Source organism: Falco peregrinus, chromosome 5, assembly GCF_023634155.1.
Source record: "Falco peregrinus isolate bFalPer1 chromosome 5, bFalPer1.pri, whole genome shotgun sequence".
In the NCBI taxonomy this organism is placed as follows: Eukaryota; Metazoa; Chordata; class Aves; order Falconiformes; family Falconidae; genus Falco; species Falco peregrinus.
The window spans coordinates 47,087,365-47,099,672 of NC_073725.1; the positions used below are offsets into that span (position 1 = coordinate 47,087,365).

Genomic DNA, 12,308 nt, shown 5'->3' on the forward strand with positions numbered 1-12,308 from the left:
AAGAGCTTAGTGAGGGCTTTTTCCCCATGCCAAGTTTGACCTGGCTCAGTGGATTTCTCTTCATGTTTGGGGAGGGAACAGATCTTAGGAATTTAATTGTTTACATAACTCTGACAGATTAAACCAATCCTAACTAAGCAGTGTCCTGAAGGTTGCTGTTAAGAATGAACTCTTCTTACATTTTATATATGATAGAACATATTATTATACTGCATTATTTCCAAACTATTTCAAATGCATATTCCAGACAGATACAATCTGTGACTATACCCATGACTCAGTTTGAAACAACAGCTAAAAAATCCGAAACACCACCTGAATGAGGGAAAATGATACACACTGTAAATGCAGGGAAGTCTTACGATCAGCTTTGCTTTAGCTTCAATTAAAATATGATTTCATTATCTTTCAAGGAAGTAAATAAGTTACTGTTGGGTAATCCAACTAATATTTTTTTTCCGATTATTGACAAAAAGCAGCATTTGTTACTTATTTAGATTTTTCTCCTTCAGTCTTAAGGGTGTTCATTTCCCTATAACATTTAAAAAAATTGTTTCTCTTATCCACAAATATGGGCTTTTTATTAAAGTAGCATTTACTTTTTTAATTGATGCTTTATAGTTGAGCTTTCCTCTAATTTAGACCAATAACACACTTGATAAAACAAGGAAATTCTTATAATTGAATGGAAACATCTAAGCCCAGATCAAAATTATTTAAAGGAAATCCACAGCATTACTTCTCATAAAATTGCATTGTGGGGGTTCTTCAATGACAAAAGTCAGAGGACCACGGAAGTGTAAACAGCCGTGTGCATACCAAACAATGAAAAACACATGGTAAATTTGCAGTGTGAGAGCGGCTGGGAAACAGGAAGATACTATGTGTAAGCCCTGACAAGTACAGTCGATGAGATCCAGTGATCACCTTTATTTTCAAGGTAAACCGCTACAATAAAATTTAACAAATTCTCATGTTTTACCATGTCTTTCTTACTTATATATACTTACTGTAAAGGGTTTTGCAGTTCCCTTATCATCTTTACTTGAAATAATCTTGGCATTTTTTCTGGTCTCTCTCAAACGGTCAAGTGATGGAGGCTTTATAAATATAACAAATGGTTTAAATTCGTATGTCCTTAAGTGTTTCACTGTCTGGGAAGAAGAAAGATTTTAATTAATTAGTTTATTTCACACAATGGAATTTACTGTAATAAAAGAAACTCTACACTAACAAAAATAAACCCATAAAGCACTCCTAGAAGGCTATTACTCATTTACCACCATCCTGCTCTGCTGATCAGCGTTAGTTCATGTAAGGAGAATTTTCACGCAAATGGTAAAAAACCCCATTTCTCCAAGGGCGCCCATTCCTCTTGTTTTCCACGTGGGCTGCTGGTGAACCCCATCCATGTGGCAAAGGCTGTGCTGTGCACACCACTGCTGCCGGCAGTGGGAGGATGGAGGGGAGCAGCAGGGCGTTCAGGAGAGGAGGAGAAGTTCAACACATTTTAGCAGGAATAATGCTTTCTGTACCCATGTAGTGGGAAAAGGTGTCACAACAGATTAATGTTTTTTCTCTTCAGTACTGTGCATCCACCACACAATCCCTTGCTGTTCACTCTTCCCGAGCAAGGCAAGTGAGTATGGAGTTAGGAGATAAGTTTATGATTTGGATTGCAGCACAGGGTGAAGCAGGGATGATCAGAAGCTTTCCGTCCTCTTCACACAGCCAGGGCCCACAGGAAAATGCTGTGTTGGAGGGTGGGAGCCCAGAATGGTTCACAAGCTTGGGTCCCCAGAAGGATTTAGTGCTTCACTGGGAAACGGGGTTGTGCTGGACAGGTAAGGGGCTGGCAGAGCAGGAGCCCCTGTGCCGCTGCCCTCCTCCCCTGGCTTCCCCCTGGCACAACCCCGCAACCGAGCGGCCCCGGGAACTGCTCACAAGCTGCCGGGGTTCAGAAGTCACAGGCTGGCCACCCTTGGAGAAGAAATACTTTGGCTGGGTTTAAACAAACTAGTCGAGCTCCTGGAAGCACTGTGGTTATTAGTAGCATAAAGATTCCCAGCGGAGCTGTTCAGGCGGGGTTGAAAGACAAGGTCAACACAAGAACAAACGGTTTAGAGAGGAATGTTCTTAACAATTATCTGGCCAACATCACATTTAGCGCGTTCCTTGACTCATGTTCACCCTGCACAGAAACCCCCGGCATGAACGGTCTGGTTAAACGTGTGAGAGCTGCTGGGCTAGGCGATGGCTCAAAGCCGTCCTGAAACTGAAGTTTCAGAGAGAACCTCTAACCCAAACCATGGAAGTAAAGGAGCATTTCGTAATTAAAGCTTCGCTATTATGCTGCTGGCTTTCCATTCACTTAGTTACCAAGCTGAATACTTGCCAATACGTATTAAAGTTCCCTTCCTCTCCTTTCACAAAGCCTTGCTGTGATAAAGGTACCCAGCAAGCCCACTCGATAGTCTTTCAGCATGGAATAAAATGTATCTTTTTATATTAGCTTCCAATTTTTTTCCTGGAATCCCAATATTCAATATGGGGAACTACAAAAGTCCAAAAGACACGCTTACTTACATGAGGCTGCACATCCAACAAACAAACTTTGTTTTTAGCTAGAACCGATCGAACCGAGTCTAAACTTGTACCATAGTAGTTGTTCTTGTACTCGCCATACTCGATAAACCTGTGGCAGAAGGTGAAAATATCTGGAATAATTTCCATTTTCTCCAGAAAAAAACCTTATCAGTTTGGTTTATGAGATCTAATTCAGGAGCAAAAATATTTTACCTTACATGAGAGTTTTACCATGTTTTATAAAGGAAATGCTGTCAAGTACTTCAGCATGTCAATTTTAAGAAATCTTCTACTTTACCACTTTCAAATCAGTAACACCTGCTTGTATTTCAGTTAAAGAGAAAAAAGTACTGTAGTCCAACAGCCCACTAATGTTTTCCATCACCTCTTTTTCTGAACTAATGCAATGCAATAAAACAGTGGATAAGCTAAACAATAGAAACTACTGAAATTTCATTGCACACTACAGAATATCCAAATTCTCTGTCTCAGAAGAGGAGGAGGAGCGACAATGGTGCTAATGGAACCAAGGCAGCTGGTTATGTGCTATAAAACTACAAGCGCTATTTGCCAAAAAAGCAAAGCACAGTTTGAAGTTTCAGTAAAGCCCACAGCTTTGTGTCTAATACACTTTTGCCCTCTGAAACACTGGGGCAGAATTTCAAGCTGCAGTATTTTACAGGCTGCTAGAGAGCACGATGCTACCATTGTCTTCATTTTAGTCTGATTTCTGGAGGGTTTACAGGCAGGGGCTTCACTGTAGATCTCTAAATTCAAAAGGAGAGGAAGTGCCTGGCCTGAAAGAGAGCAGAGCTATTCAAACATTGACTCAGGCATGTTTGCAGCACTTCCAGCCCCCTCCCTCCTCAAGCTGCAATGCTTTATTGCTATGACAGACGATGCTCTATTAAAAGAGTGCTCCCCTATCCTGAACACCTACAATTTCAGCGTCTTGAGGAGCTGCAGCACTGAAACTACTTGGAAGCTTAGAAACAGTCGTGTTTGCACATACTGCTTTTTTGCTCAGTGCTTTTGCCCGCTGCTTATATATCAGTATGTAATTTCAACACATCTTCAAATAACTGCAACTTTATATACACTTTGACTTATTATCTAAAATGACAGCCAGCCCCATTTTATAATAAAGCCATTGTTTTAACTGCAGTTCGACATAAAATCTCTTCAACATACTTGTTATTCTGTACGTCTGTCTCGAACAAGTGCTTGGAAATGAAAATATATTCGACACCATCACTTTCTTGGCTTCTCCTTGGACGGGTAGTGTCTGCAGTTTCATTAAATAAATAAATAAATTAAAAAATCGAAGATGCACAAAACAATATGATGCAAACCAGTTCAGGAGACAATGAAGAGCACAACCCCCTTCTGCAATGCTAAGTGTAGCGATTCCCTCACTTCTGATGGACAGAAGGCTGCTCTGGATGTGGTAGGCGGCACGCAAGCACATGACAGGACTGAGATTTAAAAGCATGCAGGAAAAAAACCCTACTGGACCAAGTATCAGATTATCATTTTTATTAACTAGTGGAAAAATCCAGTAAAATGAGGACAGCTGAATAATAAAAGGAGCAGCAGTCCATAACAATTACCCCAGCCTTGCCACTTGTTAAACTTATTAGCATATGAGACCATAAAGGGAAACAAAGCTCACCAACCTGATTTATAAAATGTTACGTACATTAACAACACTCGTAGCTATGGTATGTGAAGCATGATTATAAAAAAATGGGGTGTGAATTTTATGTTTTAGTGCTTTTCTTTTTCTGGTGATCAAAACTGAATTCCTTTTTCTTTCAGTAGCCTTGCAGGATTTGCATTTCTTACTTGCCCTCAAGTACTAGGTATAAAGGTTTTGCTTATAAGTGAAACTTATTTGTGGGGTTGCCACTTATGGTTAGTGAACCCATTCAAAAGTCCTATTTAATAAAAGTCATATGTTACAGCATCATGTATTCTCCATCACGTACGAACATACACAACCTGCTTGCAGCAACAGTCTTAAATGCCATTTGATATCATGCTCTTCTTAGGTTGACACGAAGAGGAACATTTCCAAGACAAGAACCCCAGTTCTCCCTCCAAGTCCTGACTTACTGAATTTCAGGGAGAGGGATTTCTTTACGTGCTTGTTTTAAATTATAGCCACAAATTTGGAAGAGAAAAGAGAGAAGGCAGCTTGATGAATACTGGCAATTTTTAGAGAAGTATTTTTGGGCAAATGATTGCATATGCTTCAATGTGTTAAATATTTGGGAACATCTGGCTTTTTTTGTTGTTGTTTTCAATACCCAGCTGAAGCAAGTATGTGCAAATGAAATGACTTGCCAAAAACCAAATGCATTCATTTTTCTACCTAGGAAATTAATTCATCTATGTACTTTATAGAGTACCTGTACTTGCAAAAACACCTGTAATAGTATCTCCCAAATTCAGAATATTGGACCCATATTTTTGAAGGATCCCTATAGGAGGCACAAGTACCAGTAGAAAGCAAACCAAGGAATGAAAGTCTAAAGCTGTCAAATCCTCCATGTTCAAGAAAACCCGATAAAGCATTGTAGAAGTTAACATACCACAATATTACTCAATGTTATAAAAATCACACTGCTTGGTCAGATAGGGGGGGGAAAAAAAGGGGGGGGGGGCGGAAATCCCCCACTTTTCTAAAGGTAATCAAAGCGATTTAATTCATTTATTCACAGGATTAAACTGTTTATCATCAGTCTTCATTTTTCAGCCTAATACATGAAGACCATTTTGCTGAAAGCAAACATCGGTAACAGAGTACATTTCACTGCTTTACAGCCAAATCCAGGGTGTTCTTCAGCTGAGTTTCATTTACTAAACCTCGCTGACATCAATCATGTTAAACTTGTACTAAAAATCTACTGCAATGCCTCTGAGCCAAAATGTCCTATCAGTTTAATCAATGCTATTTAAAATACAACTGCAGCAGCACTTTTAAAAATTGGAAAAGTAATTTGGATGCCAAGCATGCATTTACAGACCCAAATTCAAAAGTGCCTTAAGGTAACGCAATAATAACGGATAATAATGCAAGTATAGCATTAGGAGAATAGAAGTGCATTTTTACTTACGTGGCACTGTTACCCCGTAATGCTGGGTGTCACTGATCAGCAGTTTCCGTTTAAGTTCATTCAGTCCAACCCCTACAGGACCTGAAAGAAAAAAATTGTGCTGTTTCTCAGCAGCCAGTCCCCTCTTGTCTTCAGGTGTAAGTACTCTTCAAGACTATGTAGCATATAGCTATAATATATACTGGCTTTTAGTCACAGTCATTTGGAAATGCCCATGGTTCTAGCCTCTCCTAGAATATACAGCGCTGACAGATTTCAGGGGATGTAGTTGGCAATTACTCTATTCTGACTTTATTACTGAGGAAAAATCAGTGAAAAAAATATCAGTGAAAAAGCGGACAGCAAAGCTAACTTTCTTTTCTACAGCACCTACCCTCTGTTTGCACCGATCTCCATCCTCAGCCCCACTGCAAACCCCTGCACCCTACCCTGCAGTTTTCCAGCACAAAACCTGGTCTGGCTATACATTTTGCCGGAACACGCGCAACTCACAGACTAGAGGACCCCAGCTTGCATGCACGAAGCTCCCCCAAAGCCTCTGCAACTCCATGTGTCGGCATAGCCTCTTCCCTCACTGCCTCCAGCTGCTACATCCCTTGCCTGCACTAGGCTCCCCTGAGGATGGTCGCTCCCACGTTCGGAGCCCTGTTCCTTCCATCCCCAGCTGCAGGCAGGAATACTGCCCAGCCTCTGGCTGGCCGTAGCTGTCACCATTCGCCTGTTGACTATGTGAGGGGGGCATCACACAGGGAAAGGGAGGAAGGGCAGCATCCACCAGGTCACAACTGATTTGGGATGTCCGGGTTTCTGTCTTTGCTGTTGATTTTCTTTTAAACTGTGCTCATCTCCGAGGATGACAGGAAGAAACAGAGACTGCAGGGAATTTTTTTGAGCAGTCTCCTCCACCTCCACTTGAGTACTGCTGTCCTAGAAGCCACTGAGCAGATGTTCCTCTTGGCTTTTGTGTTGTCCCTAACTCTCAGCCATTAAATAGTGGTGCTTCAGGTCTCAGTGAGGGCATTCTGTCCCATGAGGTCTCAAAGGGCAGTCGGTGCCTACCCCCAGCAGCCCTTCAGCAGGGCTCCTGCAGGCCTGGACCCTTTCATGGTGGGTCCATGGCGTTGTGTGTGTGAAGGGAGCTCAGTTCTGCATGCTCATGTGTTCCTGACAGTGCAGTGACTTTGTTTCTGCAAGCAGTATCAACAGCAGAATGCAGAGAGTGAGTCACTGGAACAATATCCTGAATAATACAAGGATAATACATGTGGTTTTAAGGAAAATTCTTGCTCTTCTAGTAAAAGTGACACATTTATGCATGGAGTACTTCTTACCAGAGTCCTTTTAAACATTAGAAATACAAACCCTCATAAACATTTAAATGAAGTAGTGATATATTGGTTAGTAGCGAGAGTCAAAAATCAAAGACTGATGCTTCAGCACCTTCAGGTGCCTATTTATAAAAAAGACTGTCTGCCCTGTCTGAAGAGAGAAACACAACGATGAAAAGCAAATGCCTGCTACTTTGCTGCTACCCCCAAACTACAGACCCTCTGAAAATTTTTTTTTGCAGTTTCTGCATTTATAATTTTTATATGTTTACATAAGTTAAACACACAACTACATTTCAAGTTCCATCTCTGACCTGCCTGTAAATTAATCTATCAGTATCTATAAATGTTTATTAAATATGGTTTACAGCAGCCTCTACTGGTGCATGTCTGCAGAGGAAAGCAATGTGTTATGTAGATAACAGCATTACTTTTGTTCTTATTTTTAAAAGAAAAAACATTTATCCTTTTTGAATAGTATAGCTATTTAAGGCAAATATGGATTTTTATAGGACAAGTAATTAGAATTCTCAATATATCCTAGCAAAGTAGAATGAAACAAGTGGAATTAAAATTTAAAAACACATTGTATTCCTTTCAAGCAAAAAATCTTTCCCATCAAATCTACACAAACATTATTTCCTGAGTCTACATGCTGTCAAATCAACAATATGCTTTTAGCTCTATTTATATGTAAAGAATCCAGGCTTCACTTCCTGCGACAGATGCTTTGGAAACTTAAATCAAATCTGTTTCCAGACCACAACCTCACTACTACTCCATCTCCCCTTCCAGATTACCATTTTAAAATCAACTTTAAATTTAACTACTGAAAGGTGCAGATTCTTCTTTGCGGAGTTCTCATAACTGTAGCATATGGACGCTGAAGGCTGATTCCTAATTAGCAATGACATCCATTACGCTGATTTTTACACTACACCTCCCAAGTGTAATGTACACTTCTATTCTGAATATTCTTTTCATTTTGATGCAGCAGAGAAAGATGCCAGTTTCTAATAATTATGAATATGCACACAGTTTGAACTCAAGAAGAGAATAAAGCATCAGGATTGAAAAGGACAATCCAGATGATCCATGACCATAGCATAGTTTTGGATTATTGGACATCACCCCAGGCAGCAGGATTTAGTTATGGAGACAGATTTAGAGATATTTTGTTTATTATTTTAAAGGAACGTTTATGTTGTTTCTTACTGTTGCAATTGAGTCACATAAGCTCTGTTAAGTCATGCACAAAAGGACTGTAGTGCCTCCCTCACTTTATTGAGGGACACTTGCAGAATTAAATTCCCAATCGTTAAAACTTGCATTAAATTTTGTAACATTCAGACATGTCTGAAAAAAACCTGAAAAAATTGTTTGATGTAAGTTCAGGTCTCAGGAGGGTTAACCCAACCAGCCATTCTTCACCCATAGATACATACTGAGATCCTAGAGGTCCATTTGAAAGAAAAAGACAAAAAAAAGAAAGCACTCTTTCAGAAAAAGATTTTGGGAGTAGGGTGACAACATCCCTGCTGGGATCATAAAGACCCTGTAGAAAACATGCTTTGACAGAGGTTCCATGGCTCAGTTACTAATACAGCTGATGACCATAGTGCAATGACTGCACATGCATGTCCACTTATAGCTCAATGAGATATGTGGTAGGAAAATAGAACCTCATTTTTTTACGTTACAGTAAATTATAACTAGCAGTGGGAATGTACTTTGAGTCTTGCTGCTCACGAAAGCAGGATCAGTGAGTTCACACTAGTGTTCTCATGGGCAAGGTTAGGTGATATGTTACATCCTATATATTCATTCCTGAGCTATGCTGACCTACCCATGCCTTCAACCAGGAAAGTTTAATGAAGACACCAATTCTAGGCCTCTTTCTTCATTGTCCAGATACTCTACTTGAAGCAGTATGGCCATGGGAGCCATGTTCCTGCACTGCTGCTGTAGATCTATTACACCTCTGCAAGCCACTACTCAACACACGTTAAAGGTAACTCAGGAGACGTGGAGAGTTAGAAGCCACTTTCATTTCATCCTCGCCTGCTCTGAGACAGACCTGGTCTCCACAAAGCTCCTTCATGATAAAACCAGAGGTGAAGGATTTTTTTAAGAGTATGTAAGCAATACAACAGAACATTTCCAGCCCCGGATTCTTTTCCTTTTGCAGTGGTGACCAGAAGGACACCTTTGCGGGGAGTACTGACAACCTAATTCAGAGACAGCGAGACTTTTCTGATCGTGTCACACACCAACAGTAACTGGTCCTTCGTGGTTACACACCTCTGGTCCTTGCTTCCATCACTGCGCACTCAGGACAAAGGCATCGCCATGGGTGACCACAGCACCTAAAAGGCTCTGCATGCCTCTGGTGGTAACACTGCATGCACATAACTGGACGTGTGCTGGGGTACACGTGCTTATGGCTTGTCACTGCTGACCTTGCTTTATCCTCGCACTGCCCCTTCAGAAAGCGCTGACTTAGCTGGAACTACCCCATGTAAAGTTACGGTATGCGGCACATCCATTCTGACTCTTAGGGAATAAAATTTGTGCTAGACTGGCCCCCACAATTACTGAAACAGAAGCCTTTGTGAGCAGGACTTTCCCCTTATTAATGTAAATAACAATTCTAGTGTCTAAGTAATATGTTTCATGTTAAAATATTCTGCCTTTGCCTGACAGGTCTGCAAGGTATCACACTTAAGATGCTGGAAATATTTGTGAAGGAAAACTGCAAGGGTTTGTGGGCAGCCTGGGAACAGTCAGTTCCCAGAAGACGACTGGTGACATGATATTGGGTAATTTCGTTTTTTAGCAGACTCACCATATTCGTAACAACTAAAAGCACAGCAGAAGCATCTGTATCATAACTGCTTCAGATGATCTGTTATTTAGCCCCAAGGATATGCAGGACTTTATTCATGAACCTACATCTGCAGACAAGGTAAAATCTTGACAAACTAATACATCTAGCTGAACCTGAGACTAATATATATATATCACACTACAGGGTGCTAAAAATTACTGTGTGCAATTTGCATTCTGTAAATTAGGCTAGACCAACTTAAAATGAAGCCAAAAGAAATTTCCATTTCAAAGCTGTCAAACTCCCTCCCCCTAAAAAAGGGCACACACACACCCCCCCTGCTGAAAAACCCTTCCAACAGTAAATTATACATTTAGGCCTCGCACAAGACAACAGACATTTAGTGCCTCGACCAAATATAGCCAGGAATTAATTATCTGTCCCTTTGTTTCCTGGTATTAATATCCAAAGTATATTTGACGGATTATATTGAATGCTGCTACTGGCACAGAAAAAGCTTTTTCAATGTGTTCACTTCTACTATACCTGCATTGCTTAGCTCTGCTACTTTTTCCATATTTTGCCCAAGACATTTTTATGGTATTGGCCAGACTTAAGCTGCTCTTAATATCCAGAGAAAAACATTAGAATTACTGAAGTCTGCAATAAATTTCTGAACTGCTTTTGTTACTGAAAAAGCACACTTTCTTCATTTGATTTATTACAACAAAAATCAAATGAAATCTCGAGGTATTCCTTAGATCAGACATATGCAATTTGTTATAAAAAGTCTACTTATCACACTTTTGCACGGCACTCTGTTGATGTAACTGTAAAATCAACTCAACCATGTTATTACTTGTTGTATATAGCCCACAATCTCACAGTGATCACGCTAGTAGGTGGCTGAATTTTAGTGCTGGAGAGTGACAAAACTGTTTATTAAAAACTAAATTTAACGTTCCCTTGGATATGAACGATATAAAACCACAGCTACTCGACAGTTCGTAACAGTCTCTGATAGAGGGTCGTATTTCTCTGCTCTGCTACTTTCATAATGGAGGAAACTTCCTAACAAAGCATCAGCCTATGTGCTACTGCAAAACAATAAGCAATGAGACGTTACTCATCGGTAGGAATGGTTACTCATTACTTGTTGATACTCCAATGGTTACCTTTGAAAAATGTAAGATAATACACTTTCTCTTCTTTTTTAGGAGACTGAAGCAATGCATTTTGATTAGGTAATAAATGCTGTGAGGAAGCCATGGCAGTGACAGATTATAGAAGGACAGAAAGCTGACTAAGGATGACATCTTGAGTCTTCTGCAGCTATGCCTGCAGCTACGCTTACATCCATTCTTGGCCTACAGAAGTCCATCTCTCACCCACCCTTTTCCCTACTTGTCTGTTTACTTGCTCTTAACACAGTAGAAGGGTTTGTTTCTTTTCATTTATATAGTCTGTCTTTGCTGACCACAGGTATTTATTCTGTTATTTTTTTCTTCTTTTTTCCACATAGATATATTGATTGATCTCTAAGAGCAGAACACCAACCTAATTCTTTTGAGTTTTAGTACGGCTTGACTGTCAGGTTCAGACTAGTAACCATGGCAGTTACATTTTAATGTCACCTCCCTTCGGTTTAGTAAAGCTTTAAATATGATCTCCTAAAGCATCCTTATATGCAAGCTGGGACATCCTGTCTAGATAGGTGGACTACTAGATCAGGGAAAAACTGGATGGATGATCATGTTCAAAGGGAAGGGGTGATCGGTATGTGCTCTACTGGGTGACTCATTACAAGTGGAGTTCCTCAGGTGTCTACCTTGGGACATACTTTGTTTCATATCTGTATCAATAACCTGGAGGAGGACATAGAATGGGTGATTATCAAGTTTGCAGATGCCAAAATGGGTGATGCAAGTGACTTGCTCAAGGGCAGGGCTTCTGTTCAGAGGGAACTGATATGCTACAGGCATGGGCTGGCAGAATCTTGTGAGATTTGATGAGGACAAATACAAAGTCCTGCATCTGGGACAGACTAAGCCCCACAGCAGTAGGCTGGGGACTGACTGGCTGAGGAGCAGCCTGGATGAAAAGGACCTGGGGGTCCAGGTGGGCAGTAAGCTAAGCAGAAGCCCACAGTGCACACTGGCAGCAATGAAGGCTAACAAGACTGGGCTGTATCAGCAAGAGCCTAGCCCGTAGGCAGAGGGAAAAGATTATTCCCCTTCACGCGGCACTTGTCAGATGCTGGGAGGAATACTCTGTCCATGATGGGCCCTGCACATCAACAATGTTGATGAACTGGTGCAAATCCAGTGGAGGGCCTCCAAGATGGTCGGGAGCTGAAGCACATGGCCTGTGAGGAGCGGCTGAAGGAACTGGGTATGTCTAGCCTGGAGAAGAGATGACTTCAGGGGGACCCACCAGCACTCTTCTGAT

The 12,308-nt window shown here is 40.8% G+C and overlaps 1 protein-coding gene across 4 annotated transcripts in view; it reads right to left on the reverse strand.

Moving 5' to 3' along the window:
* Positions 1–12,308, reverse strand: part of MPP7 (MAGUK p55 scaffold protein 7) — a 157,521-nt gene that overhangs the window by 3,617 nt on the left and 141,596 nt on the right. For all 4 annotated transcript variants that reach the window (XM_055805255.1, XM_055805253.1, XM_055805254.1 and 1 more), the window contains 4 exons: positions 5,706–5,786; positions 3,778–3,871; positions 2,587–2,695; positions 1,011–1,154 (listed from right to left, as the gene is read on the reverse strand). In XM_055805255.1, the coding sequence (XP_055661230.1) occupies positions 1,011–1,154; positions 2,587–2,695; positions 3,778–3,871; positions 5,706–5,786 (428 nt within the window). The remainder of the gene's footprint in view (positions 1–1,010; positions 1,155–2,586; positions 2,696–3,777; positions 3,872–5,705; positions 5,787–12,308) is intronic.